At 46.0% G+C, this 21,759-nt stretch overlaps 1 protein-coding gene across 10 annotated transcripts in view; it reads right to left on the bottom strand.

Annotated features, from left to right (window-relative positions):
* Window positions 1-21,759, bottom strand: part of LOC139256021 (uncharacterized) — a 172,728-nt gene that overhangs the window by 47,174 nt on the left and 103,795 nt on the right. For all 10 annotated transcript variants that reach the window (XM_070874089.1, XM_070874088.1, XM_070874094.1 and 7 more), the window contains one exon: window positions 19,621-19,965. In XM_070874089.1, coding sequence (XP_070730190.1) covers window positions 19,621-19,965 — 345 coding nt within the window. The remainder of the gene's footprint in view (window positions 1-19,620; window positions 19,966-21,759) is intronic.

Genomic DNA, 21,759 nt, shown 5'->3' with positions numbered 1-21,759 from the left:
GCTGCACTCCGTCAATGGCAAGAACATCCTTCCTCAGATTAGGAGAACAAAACTGAACATAATATTCCAGGTGTGGCCTCAGCAAGGCCCTGTACAACTGCAGTAAGACCTCCCAGCTCCTATACTCAAATCCTCTAGCTGTGAAGTCCCCGGGGCCTGACAGTCTGCATCCCAGAGTACTTAAGAAAGTGGCCATAAAAATAGTAGATGCATTGGTGATCATTTTCCAACAATCTGTCGACTCTGGATCAGTTCCTATGGACTGGAGGGTACCTAATGTAACACCACTGTTTAAAAAAGGAGGGGGAGAAAACGGGTAATTATAGACGGGTTAGCCTGACATCAATTGTGGGGAAAATGTTGGAATCAATTATTAAAAATGAAATAGCAACGCATTTGGAAAGCAGTGACAGGATCGGTCCAAGTCAGCATGGATTTATGAAGGGGAAATCATGCTTGACAAAGCTTCTGGAATTTTTTGAGGATGTAACTAGTAGAGTGGACAAGGGAGAACCAGTGGATGTGGTGTATTTGGACTTTCAAAAGGCTTTTGACAAGGTCCCACACAAGAAATTGGTGTGCAAAATTAAAGCACATGGTATTGGAGGTAGAGAACTGGTTGGCAGACAGGAAGCAGAGAGTCAGGATAAATGGATCCTTTTCAGAATGGCAGGCAGTGACTAGTGGAATACCGCAGGGCTCAGTGCTGGGACCCCAGCTCTTTACAATATACATTAATGATTTAGATGAAGGAATTGAGTGTAATATCTCCAAGTTTGCAGATGATACTAAGCTGGGTGCCGGTGTGAGCTGTGAGGAGGACGCTAAAAGCCAGCAGGGTGACTTGGACAGGTTAGGTGAGTGGGCAAATACATGGCAGATGCAGTATTATGTGGATAAATGTGAGGTTATCCACTTTGGGGGCAAAAACACGAAGGCAGAATATTATCTGAATGGCGGCAGATTAGGACAGGGGGGGGTGCAACGAGACCCGGGTGTCATGGTTCATCTGTCATTGAAAGTTGGAATGCAAGTACAGCAGGCGGTGAAGAAGGCAAATAGTATGTTGGCCTTCATAGCTAGGGGATTTGAGTATAGGAGCAGGGAGGTCTTACTGCAGTTGTACAGGGCCTTGGTGAGGCCTCACCTGGAATATTGTGTTCAGTTTTGGTCTCCTAATCTGAGGAAGGACGTTCTTGCTATTGAGGGAGTGCAGTGAAGGTTCACCAGCCTGTTTCCCGGGATGGCGGGACTGACATATGAGGAGAGACTGGATCAACTGGGCCTTTATACATTGGAGTTTAGAAGGATGAGAGGGGATCTCATAGAAACTTACAAGATTCTGACAGGACTGGACAGGTTAGATGCGGGAAGAATGTTCCCGATGATGGGGAAGTCCAGAACCAGGGGACACAGTCTTAGGATAAGGGGTAGGCCATTTTGGACTGAGGTGAGGAGAAACTTCTTCAATCAGAGAGTTGTTAACCTGTGGAATTCCCTATGGCAGAGAGTTGTTGATGCCAGTTCATTGGATATATTCAAGAGGGAATTAGATATAGCCCTTACGGCTAAGGGGGTCAAGGTGTATGGAGAGAAAGTAGAAAGGGGTACTGAGGGAATGATCAGCCATGGTGTTATTGAATGGTGGTGCAGGTTCGAAGGGCCGAATGCCTTATTTTCTATGTTTCTATGTAACATGCCATTTGCCTTCTTCACCGCCTGCTGTACCTGCATGCCAAACTTCAATGGCTGATGTACCATGACACCCAGGTCTCGTTGCACCTCCCCTTTTCCAAATCTGTCACCATTCAGATCATATTCTGTCTCCCTGTTTTTGCCCCCAAAGTGGATAACCTCACATTTATCCACATTATACTGCATCTGCCATGCATTTGCCCACTCACCTAACCTGTCCAAGTCACCCTGCAGTCTCTTAGCATCCTCCTCACAGCTCACACCGCCACCCAGCTTAGTGTCATCTGCAAACTTGGATATATTACATTCAATTCTTTCATCTGAATCATTAATGTATATTGTAAATAGCTGGTGTCCCAGCACTGAGCCCTGTGGCACCCCACTGGTCTCTGCCTGCCATTCTGAAAAGGACCCGTTTATTCCGACTCTCTGCTTCCTGTCTGCCAACCAGTTCTCTGTCCACATCGATACATTACCTCCAATACCATGTGCTTTAATTTTCACACTAATGTCTTGTGTGGGACCTTGTCAAAAGCCTTTTGAAAGTCCAAATACACCACATCCACTGGTTCTCCCTTGTCCACTCTACTAGTTACATCCTCAAAAAATTGCAGAAGATTTGTCAAGCATGATTTCCCTTTCATAAATCCATGCTGACTTAGACCGATCCTGTCACTGCTTTCCAAATACACTGCTATTTCATCTTTAGTAATTGATTCCAACATTTTCCCCACCACCGATGTCAGGCTAACCGGTCTATAATTACCCATTTTCTCTCTCCCTCCTTTTTAAAAAGTGGTGTTACATTAGCTACCCTCCAATCTATAGGAACTGATCCAGAGTCAATCGAATGTTGGAAAATGATCACCAATGCGTCCATTATTTCTAGGGCCACTTCCTTAAGTACTCTGGGATGCAGACTATCAGGCCCTGAGGATTTATCGGCCTTCAATCCCATCAATTTCCCAAACACAATTTCCTGACTAATAAGGATTTCCTTCAGTTCCTCCTTCTCACTAGACCCTCGAACCCTTAGTATTTCCGGAAGGTTATTTGTGTCTTCCTTAGTGAAGGCAGATCCAAAGTATTTGTTCAATTGGTCTGCCATTTCTTTGTTCCCCATTATAAACTCACCTGATTCTGTCTGCAAAGGACCTATGTTGGTCTTCACTAATCTTTTTCTCTTCACATATCTATAGAAGCTTTTGCAGTCAGTTTTTATGTTCGCTGGAGGCTTCCTCTCATACTCTATCTTCCCGCTCCTAATTAAACCCTTTGTCCTCCTCTGCTGAACTCTAAATTTCTCCCAGTCCTCAGCTTTGCTGCTTTTTCTGGCCAATTTATATGCCTCTTCCTTGGATTTAACATTATCCCTAATTTCCCTTATTAGCCACGATTGAGCCACCTTCCACTTATTTAATGGACCTGAGCCTTTAACCTCTCTTTACACTTCCTTCTCACACTTTCTCTCTCTTTCCCTCACTGGTCAATATCGAAACTGTAGTAAAATTGTTGTGAAGCGCCTTGGGGCATTTTACTATGTTAAAGGCGCTATATAAATAACAGTTATTATTAATAAACCTGTTAACAATCCGTACACAAAGCCCCATCTATGGTGGGGGAGGGTAAGGTCATGCACTTGCGCTGGTGTAAGGAGGCACTTTGGCCCGGGGAGGGATGTACTTGGACAGGGGTGAGGTACTTTGGCTGGGGGAGGGATGTACTTGGACAGGGGTGAGGTACTTTGGCTGGGGTAGGGATGTACTTGGACTGGGGTGAGGTACTTTGGGGGGGGTGCGGAGAGAGGGATGGGTTTGGACTGGGGTAAGGCACTTTGGCCATTGCTGTCTTCTGGGGAGCTTTGTCCTCTGTCGCTTCAGGAAGTCAAAGTGGATCGAGTTACAATTTGCAAAGTCAGTGAGACCTTGGGATGGACGATTCCAGTTATACATTCCTGTGAAACTTCAGGGTGTGGCTTATCCTCCACGAGGACCAATCATTGACAAAGGGTGGAGCATGGCAGCCATTTTTGCAGTATAAATAAGTGTGCCCATTTCTTTTGTCATGTCTGTTTTCCACTCTCGCTTCCCTTTTGTTCTGGGTGTCCAAAATGTCAACTCCTCCATTTTCTCCACAAAAAACAGACTTGCCGAAACATTGCCGTAAGTTCTGTTGTTGTTACAGAGTTTTGATCCATTCTTACATCGTCACTATTCAACTCTGGCATTTCACACATCACTAACAACATTCCCACTCTCTGTTCCACAGCACGACAGTAACCACTGTGTCTGACGGTATATTTCCACTGGTCCACCCCACTGTGTGAAGGTTACACATGTTCCCAGTAAGGAGCTGTTACTGTGACCCTGCCAGTGTGAGTTAACATTGACTTGCCGGTTACATTGAGCTGGGTTCCTGCTCCATAGATGTAGCTCCACACACTGCAGCTGTAGGCAGCAGTATCACTGAGGGACACATTCACGATGGTCAGAATGTAACTGTTACTGGTGATGTTCCTGGAAGGCAGAAAACGGTCGTGGATACCCCGGGACCTGGTAATGGTGCCATTCACAAACTGGCTCATCACCCACTCGCTGTTGTTCCCGGGTCGCTGGCAGTGCCAGTGGACATCAGTGTCACTCACACTGGCATTGTACATGGCACATTGTAACTGCACGGTTTCACCCTCTGGGACCTTGCTGACTGTTGGATGCTGAACAAGGACCGGATCAGCTAATGGATCTGTACGTGGGAAATATATGGAGTCTGACACAAAGAAATATATTTCTCCAGCATTCAAAGTTTAACAATTTATAACATTTGGAATGTTATGAGAGCACCTGATGCTTAACCCAGCAGTTTGTAAACTGAGAGCCCAGACAAAGTGGAACTCGACATCATCAATAGTGTCTGCCATGACTCAGTGGGTAGCACTCTCGCCTCGGGGTCAGAAGGTTATGGGTTCATGTCCCACTCCAGAGTCTTCAACACAAAAATCTAGGCTGACACTCCCAGTGCAGTGCTGAGGGAGTGCTGCACTATCCAAGGTGCTGTCTTTTGAATGACTTGTTAAACTGAGGCCCCGTCTGCTCTCTCAAGTGGATATAAAAGATCCCACGGCACTATTTTGAAGAAGAGCAGGGGAGTTATCCCCAGTGCCCTGTCCAATATTTATCCCTCAATCAACATCACTAAAGCAGATTATGTGATCATTATCACATTGCTGTTTATGGGAGCTTGCTGTGTGCAAAGTGGCTGCCGTGTTTCCTACATTACAACAGTGTCTACATTTCAACAAGTACTTCATTGACTACAAAGCAATTTGGGACATCATGAGGGCGTGAAAGGCCCTATATAAATGCAAGTCTTTCTTTCTCAGAGTCACAATCCCACTCCAGAGATCCTAGCACATATCTAGACACTCCAGTGCAGCATGGAGGGCGTGCTACACTGCCAGAGGTGCCGTCATTGAAATGAGATTGCCATCTCAGTTGGATGTAAAAGATCTCACGGCATTATTCGAAGATTAGCAGAGGAGTTCTCCCAGTGTCCAGGTCAACATTTATACCTAAAACACATGATCTGGCTATTTATTTAATTGCTGTTTGTGGGACATTGTGTGTTTCCTAAATTACAACAGTGATTGCACTTCACATATACGTTATTGGCTTATGTAAAGTGGTTTGGGACATCCCGAGACTGTGAAAGGCGCTATCGAAGTGCAGGTTCTTTCTCTTTGTGTCCCTTATTACATAAGAACATAAGAAATCGGAACAGGAGTAGGCCATTTAATAAGATCATGACAGATCTGATCATGGACTCAGCTCCACTTCCCCGCCCGCTCCACATAACCCCTTATCCCCTTATCGTTTAAGAAACAGTTTATTTCTGTCTTAAATTTATTCAATGTCCTAACTTCCACAGCTCTCTGAGGCAGAGAATTCCACAGATTAACAACCCTCAGAGAAGAAATTTCTCCTCATTTCTGTTTTAAATGGGCAGCCCCTTCTTCGAAGATCATGCCTCTATAGTTCTAGTCTCCCCTATCAGTGGAAACATCCTCTCTATATCCACCTTGTCAAGCCCCCTCATAATCTTATACGTTTCAATCAGATCACCTCTCATTCTTCTGAATTCCAATGAGTAGAGACCCAACCTACTCAACCTTTCCTCATGTCAACCCCCTCTGAAATCAACCAAGTGAACCTTCTCTGAACTGCCTCCAAAGCAAGTATATCCTTTCTTAAATATGGAAACCAAAACTGCACGCAGTATTCCAGGTGTGGCCTCACCAATACCCTGTATAACTGTAGCAAGACTTCCCTGCTTTTATACTCCATCCCCTTTGCAATAAAGGCCAAGATTCCATTGGCCTTCCTGATCACTTGCTGTACCTGCATACTATCCTTTTGTGTTTCATAAGTACCCCCAGGTCCCGCTGTACTGCGGCACTTTGCAATCTTTCTCCATTTAAATAATAACTTGCTTTGCCAACATTATACTCCATCTGCCAAATTTTTGTCCACTCACTTAGCCTGTCTATTTCCTTTTGCAGATTTTTTGTGTTCTCCTCACACATTGCTTTTCCTCCCATCTTTGTATCGTCAGCAAACTTGGCTATGTTACATCAGTCCCTTCTTCCAAGTCGTTTATATAGATTGTAAATAGTTGGGGTCACAGCACTGATCCCAGCTAGTTACTGGTTGCCAACCAGAGAATGAACCATTTATCCCGACTCTCTGTTTTCTGTTAGTTAGCCAATCCTCTATCCATTCTAATATATTTCCCCCAATCCCTTGAACTTTTATCTTGTGCAGTAACCTTTTATGTGGTACCTTGTCAAATGCCTTCTGGAAGTCCAAATACACCACATCCAGTGGTTCACCTTTATCCACCCTGTTCGTTACATCTTCAAAGAACTCCAGCAAATTTGTCAAACATGACTTCCCCTTCATAAATCCATGCTGACTCTGCCTGATCGAATTTTGCTTTTCCAAATGTCCTGCTACTGCTTCTTCAACAATGGATTCCAACATTTTCCCAACCACAGATGTTAGGCTAACTGGTCTATAGTTTCCTGCTTTTTGTCTGCCTCCTTTTTTAAATAGGGGCGTTACACTTGCAGTTTTCCAATCTGCTAGGACCTTCCCAGAATCCAGGGAATTTTGGTAAATTACACCCAATGCATCCACTATCCCTGCCGCTACTTCTCTTAAGACCCCAGGATGCAAGTCATCTGGTCCAGGGGATTTATCTGCCTTCAGTCCCATTATCTTACTGAGTACCACCTCCTTAGTGATTGTGATTGTGTTAAGTTCCTCCCCGCCTATAGCCCGTGGACTATCCACTGTTGGGATATTGTTAGTGTCCTCTACCGTAAAGACTGATACAAAATATTTGTTCAGAGTTTCTGCCATCTCCATGTGCCCCATTACTAATTCCCCGGTCTCGTCCTCCAAGGGACCAACATTTACTTGAGCCACTCTTTTCCTTTTTATATACCTATAGAAACTCTTGCTATCTGTTTTTATATTTTGCACTAGTTTACTTTCATAGTCTATCTTCTCTTTTTTAATCATTTTTTTAGTCATTCTTTGCTCGCTTTCAAAAGGATCCCAATCTTCTGTCCTTCCACTAGTTTTGGCCACTTGTTTTTAATTGGATACCATCCTTTTATTTCTTTAGTTAGCCACGGATGGCTATCTTTTCTCTTACACCCTTTTCCCCTCACTGGAATATATTTTTCTTGAGAGTTGTGAAATATCTCCTTAAATGTACACCAGTGTTCATCAATCATCCTATACTTTAATTTACTTTCCCAGTCCACTATACCCAACTCTGCCCTCATATCTTCATAGTCTCCTTTATTTAATTCTAGTACGCTAGTTAGAGATCCAACTTTCTCACCCTCCATCTGAATTTGAAAATCAATCATGCTATGATCACTCATTCCGAGGGGATAGAAACATAGAAACATAGAAAATAGGTGCAGGAGTAGGCCATTCGGCCCTTCTAGCCTGCACCGCCATTCAATGAGTTCATGGCTGAACATGCAACTTCAGTACCCCATTCCTGCTTTCTCACCATACCCCTTGATTCCCCTAGTAGTAAGGACTTCATCTAATTCCTTTTTGAATATATTTAGTGAATTGGCCTCAACAACTTTCTGTGGTAGAGAATTCCACAGGTTCACCACTCTCTGGGTGAAGAAATTCCTCCTCATCTCGGTCCTAAATGGCTTCCCCCTTATCCTTAGACTGTGTCCCCTGGTTCTGGACTTCCCCAACATTGGGAACATTCTTCCTGCATCTAACCTGTCTAACCCCGTCAGAATTTTAAACGTTTCTATGAGGTCCCCTCTCATTCTTCTGAACTCCAGTGAATACAAGCCCAGTTGATCCAGTCTTTCTTGATAGGTCAGTCCCGCCATCCCGGGAATCAGTCTGGTGAACCTTCGCTGCACTCCCTCAATAGCAAGAATGTCCTTCCTCAGGTTAGGAGACCAAAACTGTACGCAATACTCCAGGTGTGGCCTCACCAAGGCCCTGTACAATTGTAGCAACACCTCCCTGCCCTTGTACTCAAATCCCCTCGCTATGAAGGCCAACATGCCATTTGCTTTCTTAACCGCCTGCTGTACCTGCACGCCAACCTTCAATGACTGATGTACCATGACACCCAGGTCTCTTTGCATCTCCCCTTTTCCTAATCTGTCACCATTCAGATAATAGTCTGTCTCTCTGTTTTTACCACCAAAGTGGATAACCTCACATTTATCCACATTATACTTCATCTGCCATGCATTTGCCCACTCACCTAACCTATCCAAGTCGCTCTGCAGCCTCATAGAATCCTCCTTGCAGCTCACACTGCCACCCAACTTAGTGTCATCCGCAAATTTGGAGATACTACATTTAATCCCCTCGTCTAAATCATTAATGTACAGTGTAAACAGCTGGGGCCCCAGCACAGAACCTTGCGGTACCCCACTAGTCACTGCCTGCCATTCTGAAAAGTCCCCATTTACTCCTACTCTTTGCTTCCTGTCTGACAACCAGTTCTCAATCCATGTCAGCACACTACCCCCAATCCCATGTGCTTTAACTTTGCACATTAATCTCTTGTGTGGGACCTTGTCGAAAGCCTTCTGAAAGTCCAAATATACCACATCAACTGGTTCTCCCTTGTCCACTCTACTGGAAACATCCTCAAAAAATTCCAGAAGATTTGTCAAGCATGATTTCCCTTTCACAAATCCATGCTGACTTGGACCTATCATATTACCTCTTTCCAAATGCACTGCGATGACATCCTTAATAATTGATTCCATCATTTTACCCACTACCGATGTCAGGCTGACCGGTCTGTAATTCCCTGTTTTCTCTCTCCCTCCTTTTTTAAAAAGTGGGGTTACATTGGCTACCCTCCACTCCATAGGAACTGATCCAGAGTCAATGGAATGTTGGAAAATGACTGTCAATGCATCCGCTATTTCCAAGGCCACCTCCTTAAGTACTCTGGGATGCAGTCCATCAGGCCCTGGGGATTTATCGGCCTTCAATCCCATCAATTTCCCCAACACAATTTCCCGACTAATAAGGATTTCACTCAGTTCCTCCTCCTTACTAGACCCTCCGACCCCTTTTATATCCGGAAGGTTGTTTGTGTCCTCCTCAGTGAATACCGAACCAAAGTACTTGTTCAATTGGTCTGCCATTTCTTTGTTCCCCGTTATGACTTCCCCTGATTCTGACTGCAGGGGACCTACGTTTGTCTTTACTAACCTTTTTCTCTTTACATATCTATAGAAACTTTTGCAATCCGTCTTAATGTTCCCTGCAAGCTTCTTCTCGTACTCCATTTTCCCTGCCCTAATCAAACCCTTTGTCCTCCTCTGCTGAGTTCTAAATTTCTCCCAGTCCCCGGGTTCTCTGCTATTTCTGGCCAATTTGTATGCCACTTCCTTGGCTTTAATGCTATCCCTGATTTCCCTTGATAGCCACGGTTGAGCCACCTTCCCTTTTTTATTTTTACGACAGACAGGAATGTACAATTGTTGTAGTTCATCCATGCAGTCTCTAAATGTCTGCCATTGCCCATCCACAGTCAACCCCTTCAGTATCATTCGCCAATCTATCCTAGCCAATTCACGCCTCATACCTTCAAAGTTACCCTTCTTTAAGTTCTGGACCATGGTCTCTGAATTAACTGTTTCATTCTCCATCCTAATGCAGAATTCCACCATATTATGGTCACTCTTCCCCAAGGGGCCTCGCACAACGAGATTGCTAATTAATCCTCTCTCATTACACAACACCCAGTCTAAGATGGCCTCCCCCCTAGTTGGTTCCTCGACATATTGGTCTAAAAAACCATCCCTTATGCACTCCAGGAAATCCTCCTCTACCGTATTGCTTCCAGTTTGGTTAACCCAATCTATGTGCATATTAAAGTCACCCATTATAACTGCTGCACCTTTATTGCACGCACCCCTAATTTCATGTTTGATGCCCTCCCCAACATCACTACTACTGTTTGGAGGTCTGTACACAACTCCCACTAACGTTTTTTGTCCTTTGGTATTCTGCAGCTCTATCCATATAGATTCCACATCATCCAAGCTAATGTCCTTCCGAACTATTGCCTTAATTTGCTCCTTAACCAGCAATGCTACCCCACCTCCTTTTCCTTTTATTCTATCTTTCCTGAATGTTGAATATCCCTGGATGTTGAGTTCCCAGCCCTGATCATCCTGGAGCCACGTCTCCGTAATCCCAATCACATCATATTTGTTAACATCTATTTGCACAGTTAATTCATCCACTTTATTGCGGATACTCCTTGCATTAAGACACAAAGCCTTCAGGCTTGTTCTTTTAACACCCTTTGTCCTTTTAGAATTTTGCTGTACAGTGGCCCTTTTTGTTCTTTGCCTTGGGTTTCTCTGCCCTCCACTTTTCCTCATCTCCTTTCTGTCTTTTGCTTTTGCCTCCTTTTTGTTTCCCTCTGTCTCCCTGCATTGGTTCCCATCCCCCTGCCATATCAGTTTAAATCCTCCCCAACAGCACTAGCAAACACTCCCCCTAGGACATTGGTTCCGGTCCTGCCCAGGTGCAGACCGTCCGGTTTGTACTGGTCCCACCTCCCCCAGAACCGGTTCCAATGCCCCAGGAATTTGAATCCCTCCCTGTTGCACCACTGCTCAGGCCACGTATTCATCTGCGCTATCCTGCGATTCCTACTCTGACTATCACGTGGCACTGGTAGCAATCCCAAGATTACTACTTTTGAGGTCCTACTTTTTAATTTAGCTCCTAGCTCCTTAAATTCGTTTCGTAGGATCTCATCCCTCTTTTTACCTATGTCGTTGGTACCAATGTGCACCACGACAACTGGCTGTTCTCCCTCCCTTTTTAGAATGTCCTGCACCCGCTCCGAGACATCCTTGACCCTTGCACCAGGGAGGCAACATACCATCCTGGAGTCTCGGTTGCGGCCGCAGAAACGCCTATCTATTCCCCTCATCATTGAATCCCCAATCACTATAGCTCTCCCACTCTTTTTCCTGCCCTCCTGTGCAGCAGAGCCAGCCACAGTGCCATGAACTTGGCTGCTGCTGCCCTCCCCTGATGAGTCATCCCCCTCAACAGTACCCAAAGCAGTGTATCTGTTTTGCAGGGGGATGACCACAGGGGACTCCTGCACTACCTTCCTTGCACTGCTCTTCCTGTTGGTCTTCCATTCCCTATCTGGCTGTGGACCCTTTCCCTGTGGTACGACCAACTCGCTACACGTGATACTCACGTCATTCTCAGCATCATGGATGCTCCAGAGTGAATCCACCCTCAGCTCCAACTCCGCAACGCGGTCTGTCAGGAGCTGGAGGCGGATACACTTCCCGCACACGTAATCGTCAGGGACACCGGAAGTGTCCCTGAGTTCCCACATGGTACAGGAGGAGCATAACACCCGACCGAGCTCTCCTGCCATGACTTAACCCTTATATACACTTAAATTGGCAACAACAATGTTAAAAGTTACTGACTGATATAGAAGAGAAAAAATAAAAACTACTCACCAATCACCAGCCAATCACTTACCCTCTTGGCTGTGACGTCACCTTTTGATTTCTTTCTACTTCTTTTTTGCCTTCTCCCTGTAGCTGCACAAGTCCCGCCTTTTATAGGCCTCTCCACGCACCTCCTCGACGCTGGGCCCCGGACTCCCTGCTGTGCCTTTTATAGGCCTCTCCACGCACCTCCTCGACGCTGGGCCCCGGACTCCCTGCTGTGCCTTTTATAGGCCTCTCCACGCACCTCCTCGACGCTGGGCCCCGGACTCCCTGCTGTGCCTTTTATAGGCCTCTCCACGCACCTCCTCGACGCTGGGCCCCGGACTCCCTGCTGTGCCTTTTATAGGCCTCTCCACGCACCTCCTCGACGCTGGGAGATTGTTTATTAATCCTGTTTCATTACACAGAACCAGATCTAAGATAGCCTGCCCCCCTGATTGGTTCCGTTACATACTGCTCAAGGAACCCGTCCCTTACGCACTCTATGAACTCCTCCTCAAGGCTACCCTGACCAATTTGATTTGTCCAATCAATATGGAGGTTAAAATCACCCATGATTATTCTAAGTTTTAGTTTCCCCTATGAACGGAAATATCCTCTCTGCATCTACCTTGTCAAGCCACTTATGCTTCAATAAGATCACCTCTCATTCTTCTGAACTCCAATGGGTATAGACCCAACCTACTCAACCTATCCTCATATGTCAACCCCCTCATAAGAACATAAGAAGTAGGAGCAGAAGTAGGCCATATGGCCCCTCGAGCCTGCTCCGCCATTTAATACAATCTTGGCTGATCCGATCATGGACTCAGGTCCACTTTCCTGCCCAGCTCCGGAATCAACCTAGTGAACCGTCTCTGAACAGCCTCCGATGCAAGTATATCCTTCCTTAAATGCGGAGACGAAAAATGTACGCAGTACTCCAGGTGTGGCCTCACCAATACCCTGTACAGTTGCAGCAGAACTTCTCTGCTTTTATACTCAATCCCCCTTGCAATAAAGGCCATAGAAATATAGAAACATAGAAAATAAGTGCAGGAGTAGACCATTCGGCCCTTCGAGCCTGCACCGCCATTCAATAAGATCATGGCTGATCATTCCTTCAGTACCCCTTTCCTGCTTTCTCTCCATACCCCTTGATCCCCTAAGCCGTAAGGGCCATATCTAATTCCCTCTTGATTATATGCAATGAACTGGCATCCACAACTCTCTGCGGCAGGGAATACACAGGTTAATAACCCTCTGAGTGAAGACGTTTCTCCTCGTCTCAGTCCTAAATGGCTTACCTCTTATCCTAAGACTATGTCCCCTGGTTCTGTACTTCCCCAACATCGGGAACATTTTTCCCGCATCTAACCTGTCCAGTCCCGTCAGAATCTTATATGTTTCCTTCTGAACTCCAGTGAATAAAGGCCCAGTTGATCCAATCTCTCCTTATATGACAGTCCAGCCATCCCTGGATTTAGGCTGGTGAACCTTCACTGCACTCCCTCAATAGCAAGAACATCCTTCCTCAGATTAGGAAACCAAAACTGAACACAATACTCCAGGTGAGGCCTCACCAACTGGAGTAAGACCTCCCTGCTCCGTTACTCAAATCCCCTAGCTATGAAGGCCAACATACCATTTGCCTTCTTCACCGCCTGCTGTACTTGCATGCCATCCTTCAATGACTGATGAACCATGACACCCAGGTCTCGTTGCACCTCCCCTTTTCCTAATCTGCCGGCATTTCACATAATATTCTGCCTTCGTGTTTTTGCCCCCAAAATGGATAACCTCACATTTATCCACATTATACTGCATCTGCCATGCATTTGCCCACTCACCTAACCTGTCCAAGTCACCCTGCAGCCTCTTAGCGTCCCCCTCACAGCTCACACCACCACCCAGTTTAGTGTCATCTGCAAACTTGGAGATATTACAGTCAATTCCCTCATCCAAATCATTGATGTATATTGTAAAGAGCTGGGGTCCCAGCACTGAGTCCTGCGGCACTCCACTAGTCACTGCCTGCCATTCTGAAAAGGACCCGTTTATCCTGACTCTCTGCTTCCTGTCTGCCAACCAGTTCTCTATCCACGTCAGTACATTACCCACAATACCATGTGCTTTGATTTTGCACACCAATCTCTTGTGCGGGACCTTGTCAAAAGCCTTTTGAAAGTCCAAATACACCACAGCCACTGGTTCTCCCTTGTCCACTCTGCCAGCTACATTCTCAAAAAATTCCAGAAGATTCATCAAGCATGATTTCCCTTTCATAAATCCATGCTGACTTGGACCGATCCTGTCACTGCTTTCCAAATGCGCTGCTATTTCATCCTTAATGATTGATTCCAACATTTTCCCCACTACTGATGTCAGGCTAACCAGTCTATACTTACTCGCTTTCGCTCTCCCTCCTTTTTACATTAGCTACCCTCCAGACCATAGGAACTGATCCAGGGTCGATAGACTGTTGGAAAACGATCACCAATGCATCCACTATTTCTAGGGCCACTTCCTCTGGGATGCAGACTATCAGGCCCCGGGGATTTATCGGCCTTCAATCCCATCAATTTCCTGAACACAATTTCCCGCATAATAAGGATATCCTTCAGTTCCTCCTTTTCACTAGACCCACTGTCCTCTAGTACATTCAGAAGGTTATTTGTGTCTTCCTTCGTGAAGACAGAACCGAAGTATTTGTTCAATTAAGAACATACATAAGAAGATAAGAACATAAGAATTAGGAACAGGAGTAGGCCATCTAGCCCCTTGAGCCTGCTCCGCCATTCAACAAGATCATGGCTGATCTGGCCGTGGACTCAGCTCCACTTACCCGCCCGCTCCCCGTAACCCTTAATTCCCTTATTGGTTAAAAATCTATCTATCTGTGACTTGAATACATTCAATGAGCTAGCCTCAACTCCTTCCTTGGGCAGAGAATTCCATAGATTCACAACCCTCTGGGAGAAGAAATTCCTTCTCAACTCGGTTTTAAACTGGCGGAGCAGGCTCGAGGGGCTAATGGCCTACTCCTGTTCCTAATTCTTATGTTCTTATGTTCTTATGTACTCCATCCCTCTCGCAATAAAGGCCAACATTCCATTCGCCTTCCTGATTACCTGTTGCAACTGCAAACTAACTTTTTGGGATTCATGCACAAGGACCCCCAGGTCCTTCTGCACCGCAGCATATTGTAATTTCTCCCCATTCAAATAATATTCCCCTATACTGTTTTTTTTCCCAAGGTGACCTCACACTTTCCAACATTGTATTCCATCTGCCAAACCTTCGCCCATTCGCTTAACCTATCTAAATCTCTTTGCAGCCTCTCTGCGTCCTCTACACAACCCGCTTTCCCACTAATCTTTGTGTCATCTGCAAATTTTGCTACACTACACTCTGTCCCCTCTTCCAGGTCATCTATGTATATTGTAAACAGTTGTGGTCCCAGCACCGATTCCTGTGGCATACCACTAACCACCGATTTCCAACCCGAAAAGGACCCATTTATCCCGACTCTCTGCTTTCTGTTAGCCAGCCAATTCTCGATCCATGCTAATACATTTCCTCTGACTCCGCGTACTTTTATCTTCTGCAGTAACCTTTTGTGTGGCACCTTATCGAATGCCTTTTGAAAATCTAAATACACCATATCCATCGGTACACCTCTATCCACCATGCTCATTATATCCTCAAAGAATTCCAGTAACTTAGTTAAACATGATTTCCCCTTCATGAATCCATGCTGCGTCTGCTTGATTGCACTATTCCTATCTAGATGTCCCGCTATTTCTTCCTTAATGATAGTTTCACACATTTTCCCCACTACAGATGTTAAACTAACCGGCCTATAGTTACCTGTCTTTTGCCTGCCCCCTTTTTTAAACAGAGGCGTTACATTAGCTGTTTTCCAATCCGCTGGTACCTCCCCAGAGTCCAGAGAATTTTGGTAGATTATAACGAATGCATCTGCTATAACTTCCGCCATCTCTTTTAATACCCTGGGATGCATTTCATCAGGACCAGGGGACTTGTCTACCTTGAGTCCCATTAGCCTGTCCAGTATTACCCCCCTAGTGATAGTGATTGTCTCAAGGTCCTCCCTTCCCACATTCCACATTGGTCTGCCATTTCTTTGTTCCCCATTATAAATTCACCTGAATCCGACTGCAAGGGACCTACACTTGTCTTCACTAATCTTTTTCTCTTCACATATTTGTAGAAGCTTTTGCAGTCAGTTTTTATATTCCCTGCAAGCTTCCTCTCATACTCTATTTCCCCCCTCTGAATTAAACCCTTAGTCCTGCTTTGTTGAATTCTAAATTTCTCCCAGTCCTCAGGTTTGTAACTTTTTCTTGCCAATTTATCTGCCTCTTCCTTGGTTTTAACACTATCCTTAATTTCCCTTGTCAGCCACGGTTGAGCCACCTTCCCCGTTTTATTTTTACTCCAGACAGGGATGTACAATTGCTGAAGTTCATCCATGTGATCTTTAAATGTTTGCCATTGTTTATCCACCGTCAACCCTTTCAGTATCCTTTGCCAGTCTATTCTGGCCAATTCACGCCTCATACCGTCGAAGTTACCTTTCCTTAAGTTCAGGACCCTAGTTTCCAAATTAACTGTGTCACTCTCCATCTTAATAAAGAATTCTACCATTTTATGGTCACTCTTCCCCAAGGGGCCTCGCACAACAAGATTGCTAATTAGTTGCTTCTCATTACACATCACCCAGTCTAGGATGGCCAGCTCTCTAGTTGGTTCCTCGACATATTGGCCCAGAAAACCATCCCTAATACTCTCCAGGAAATCCTCCTCCACCTCATTGCTCCCAGTTTGTTTAGCCCAATCAATATGTCGATTAAAGTCCCCCATGATAACTGCTCTACCTTTATCGCACACATCCCTTATTTCTTGTTTGATGCTGTCCCCAACCTCACTGCTACTGTTTGGTGGTCTGTACACAACTCCCACGAGCGTTTTCTGCCCTTTGGTATTCCACAGCTCCACCCATACCGATTCCACATCATCCAGGCTAATGTCCCTCCTTACTATTGCATTAATTTCCTCTTTAAACAGCAATGCTACCCCACCTCCTTTTCCTCTCTGCCTATCCTTCCTAAATGTTGAATACCCCTGGATGTTGAGTTCCCAGCCTTGGTCGCCCTGGAGCCATGTCTCCATGATGCCAATTGCATCATATCTGTTAACTCCTGTCTGCGCAGTTAATTCGTTCACCTTATGACGAATACTCCTCGCATTGAGGCACAGAGCCTTCAGGCTTGTCTTTTTAACACACTTTGCCCCTTTAGAATTTTGCTGTAATGTGGGCCAACATTCCATTTGACTTCCTGATTAATTGCTTGTTGTGGTCTTATCTTCACCGGGGGAGTGACACATTGGAGAGGGCTCAGAATAGCAGTGCAAAGGATTTCAAGCCGATTAACAAGTGTGATGATAGAATTAAATTAGTTCTCACTGGAGCAGGGATATTTCATTGAGAGAGGACATGAAGCAGGTATTTTAAATGCTGAAAATAGACTGGGGTATAGAGGGCATAATTTCAAAGTTTGCAGATGAGGAGGAAAGCAGCAGCCTCCAGGAGGACTGGTGAAATGGGCAGATACATGGCAGATACAATTTAATGCAGAGAAGTGTGAAGTGATGCATTTTGGAAGGAAAAATGAGGAATGGTAATATGAACTAAATGGTGCAATTATAAAGTGGGTGCAGGAACAGGGAGCCCTGGGGGTTCACATATACAAATCTTCATAGTGGCAGGACAAGTTGATGAGGCTTTAAAAGCTAAAAAAAAACCCTGGGTTTATAAATCGAGGTGTAGAGTACAAAAGCAAGGAAGTGATGCTAAACGTCCATACATCACTGGTTAGGCCTCAGCTGGACTATTGTGTCCAATTCTGGGCACCACACTTTAGGAACGATGTCAAGGCCTTGGCGAGGGTGCAGAGGAGATTTACTAGAATGTGACCAGAGATGAGGGACTTCAGTTATGTGGAGAGACTGAAGAAGTTAGGATTGTTCTCCTTAGAGCAGTGAAGGTTACAGGGGGATTTAATCGAGGCGTTCAAAATTCTGAGGGGTTTTGCTGAAGTAAATGAGGATGAAATGTTTCCAGTGTGGGGAGGATCAGTAACCAGAGCACACAGATTGAAGAACCAGGGGGGAGGGGGGAAAGAGATGAGAATTCCTTTTTACGCAGCGAGTTGCTGTGATCTGGAATGCGCTGCCTGAAAGGGCGGTGGAAGATTCAATAGTAACTTTCAAAATGGAATTGGATAAATACTTGAAAAGGAATAAAATTGCAGGGCTGTGGGGAAAGAGCAGGGGCAGTGGGACTAATTGGATCGTTCTTTCAAAGAGCCAGCACGGGCATGATGGGCTGAATGGCCTCTTTCTGTGCTGTAAGATTATATAAAGGCATGGATAATACAAGTGTAAATTTTATCAAAGTTTGATTCAAACAGAAGGAAGTCGGAGCATAAAACTGGTCAATGGGACTGTGGAGCGAGAACAGCTTGTATTGTGAGACAGCAAGTACCTAAAATATACAGCGCATGGTGTTTGTCTCAATGTTATACCAGTGATGGTCATTCCTGCCCTACTTCAATAACTGCACTTGGTGCGAGGGGGAACACATCCTCTGCCCAGAACATCGCAAATCCAGCCAAACAATTTTTATAGAATTAACCACAAATCATTATTTCAGGTGAATTTATAAAGAATGAACAAATCCTGTAGGGAGCGGAAAGGAGCTGCATAAAAATCAACTTCGGAATTAAATCGAGGGTAAGGGAGGGATATGTGGGTGGGGGAGGGGCGATGTGGGTGGGGGTGAGGGAGGGGGGGAGGAGCGGGCGGGGAGGGAGGAGGGGACGTGCTGGGGGGGGGAGAGGGGACATGTGGGAGGGGAGGGAATGTGTGGGGGGGCGGGGAGATGGGGGTGTGGTGGTTAGACGCGAGTGGGGGAGGGGGGATGTGGGTGGGGGAGGGGATGTGGAGGAGGGGTGATGTGGGTGGGGGGGGACGTGGGGGAGGGGGAGGGGTGATGTGGGTGGGGGGGGGACGTGGGGGAGGGGGAGGGGTGATGTGGGTGGGGGGGGACGTGGGGGAGGGGGAGGGGTGATGTGGGGGAGGGACGTGGGGGAGGGGGAGGGGTGATGTGGGTGGGGGACGTGGGGGAGGGGGAGGGGTGATGTGGGTGGGGGGGGCGTGGGGGAGGGGGAGATCAGCACAGCCCGGGTTCAGCTTTCCCGATGTGAAACTTTGAATGGGCTGTGCCGCCCATTAAAGGAACCACGCATCAAAAAGCAAATGCAGGGTAACACTGATGGGGATATGTGTGGGTGTGAATGGTAACTTGGGCAAGGAGTCAGGGCCTGTGGACTGGACCATCACGAGGAGAAAATAGGCGCAGATAAATGTGAGAAATTATTGCAAAACTATCTGCTGCTGAGTTGCACTGTGACGGATTACTGGCACTTTAACGTGTAGTAATGTTGAATTTTAAAAGAATCAAATCGCGTTAGAATTTCTAATTCCTGTCAGTATAAGTGAAATCACACTTTAGGCTAAACAAAATATTTCCATCAAGTTTGGGAAGCTCCTGTGTTCTATTGAGAAGTGAAGTGTGTATAAGAGGGATCCCACAATGCCGTGCTCCCAGTGAGAAGCCACAGTCCCATGGAATGTGGGTCAGATATAGGGCCACAACATCACAGCCCCAATTCTCCAGTCCATGCTCCCAGTGTGTGTGTGCCTCTCGACTGGGAGTGTATTGTTGTAAAATTACCCTCTATGTAGTAACGCTATTATAAATAAAACCAAATGTAACTTATACTTACTGGTTACATTGAGCTGGGTTCCGCTCCCGCTGATATCGCCCCACACTTTACAGTAATAGGCGGCAGTGTCACTGGGCTGCATGTCTGTGACTGTCAGAATGAAGCTGTTATTGGAGGTGTCTCTGGAAGGCTGGAGACGGTCAGTGGAACCTGGGCTCCCTCGTGTGCTGCCACTTGCCTCATGTGTTAAAACCCACTCCGTATCTTGCCCCGGTAGTTGCCGGTACCAGTGGACATCGGTGTCACTCACTCTGGCGTTCCGCATGGTGCACTGTAACCGCGCCGTGTGACCCTCTGTGACACGTTCCAGGCTCGGAGACTGGGTCAGGACAGGGACAACTGCACCTTTAATGGGAAAATATCAATCACTTAAAAACCGGTCTGAAGGTTGATAAATGTCTGAAGTGTTTCAATGAAAACTGCAGGCAGCTCACCTGAGCTTCAGTAAATTCTAAACAAATGATCATTATATGGCCTGATATGAAAAGCTCCAGGATTTCTTTGCTTCATGCATACAGCTGCCTCTGCCACTTCCTCCCCAACCTCCCCGAGTCTTCCTCCCTGATCCCCATCACTGCAGATTCTCCCCAATCTCCCTCCCATGCCTTCTCTTCACTTATTTCCCAAATGATGCTCACACCCTGGCCCATTGATTTCTTCTCCATACACCTCCTGACTCCTCTTTATCCCTTACTGTGTAGCTCACACTACTAGTGACTTTCCTCAAACATTCAAAACCAGTCATCAATCCCCTCCTCAAACAAGCCACCCACCCGCCTGTCCTCTCTGCCTGCTGACCCATCTTCACCTAAACTCCAAGCCCAACCCTCTCAATGCTGCCTGTTCCAATCTGTCCAGTCCAATTCCAGCTCACAGCATTGAAGTGGCCCTGCCCAAGGTCACACCTGATACCCTACAACACTGACATCCTTATCCATGCTCCTGTCACCTCTGGTCTTGATGGCTCCAATGCTCTCATTGCTGGCCTCACATCCTCAGTGAACTCGACTGATTTGTCCAAAATACAGTCGCTCATATCCTGTCCCACAGGAAATCCTCCTCACTGTCATCGTACAGAGGCTCCCTGTCCCTCAATGCACTAAATATAAACTCTTGTCCTCAGCTTCAAATCTCTCACTGCCATGTCCCACCTCCAACCTTCTGTAACCTCCTCCAGGCCGATAACCCCGGCACTCTTTGCTTCTTTAACTGTGCATTCACTCCCCCTTCCCCTCCCCACATTGGTGGAAAAGCCTTTCGTTGCCTCAGCCCTACTCTCTGGAGCTCCCTCGCTAAACCCCTCCATAATGCATTTGCTTCATGGGTTCTTTGCTTTAAGAATTCAGAGCAACACATTATTATCAAGAACGAGTTGGTTTATTAACAAAGGTTTAACAATCCCACTACACATTAGCAGTTCATCCACTAGGCTCACAACTGCATACCTCATTAAGGTTTTATTGAGTTTTGTGAACATCACGTGACTGGCTGAGCCACTCACAATGCAACAGCTCCATAAACTTCATATATTACGCCCTCCAACTTTCCACTTCTCTCTCCAACTTTAGAAACCGTTACAAAAACCCATCATTTTGACCAGCATTTCCGACACCTCTACCAATTTCTTCCTTGACGGCTTGGTGTCTGTCGTCCTAGTTCCATTGTTGTGAAGCACTTTGAGACAATTATGTGAAAGGAGCTTTGTAAATGCAAGTGTTTGTTGTCTTCCACCTGCGCTGCCTTTATGTCGATCTAATTCCCACTGAAATCACTGTCACACTGACTCAATGTCAGACTGGAGGGGCGGTGCTCCGCAGCAAGTGCACAAGCAGCGCGGGATGGGGCAGGCGGTCCGGATGCAACAGATGCAGCCGGAGAAGACATCTGAAGTATTTTCAGGTTGTGTTGAAAGCCTGCGTGGATTCATTATACCCTGAGAAATATGTAAATAGATGTCACTCAGTCCCATGGTGAATCCCCACGTGTCCTCACTTGGTGCCTTTTGCTTGCCCGTTTACAATGGGCACTTGTGGTCTTCCCAGCTGCTCACTGCAGAATGTCCACTCGAAGCTGGGACAGAGGGACCGATTTTTGGAAAGTTGTTTTTTTCCCCTCCATCTCCCGTACTGCTGTTTCTGC

The sequence above is a fragment of the Pristiophorus japonicus genome, unplaced genomic scaffold (assembly GCF_044704955.1).
Source record: "Pristiophorus japonicus isolate sPriJap1 unplaced genomic scaffold, sPriJap1.hap1 HAP1_SCAFFOLD_676, whole genome shotgun sequence".
In the NCBI taxonomy this organism is placed as follows: domain Eukaryota; kingdom Metazoa; phylum Chordata; class Chondrichthyes; family Pristiophoridae; genus Pristiophorus; species Pristiophorus japonicus.
Note: the sequence above shows the minus strand (reverse complement) of the source record. Positions and strands in the feature narration are given on the sequence as shown.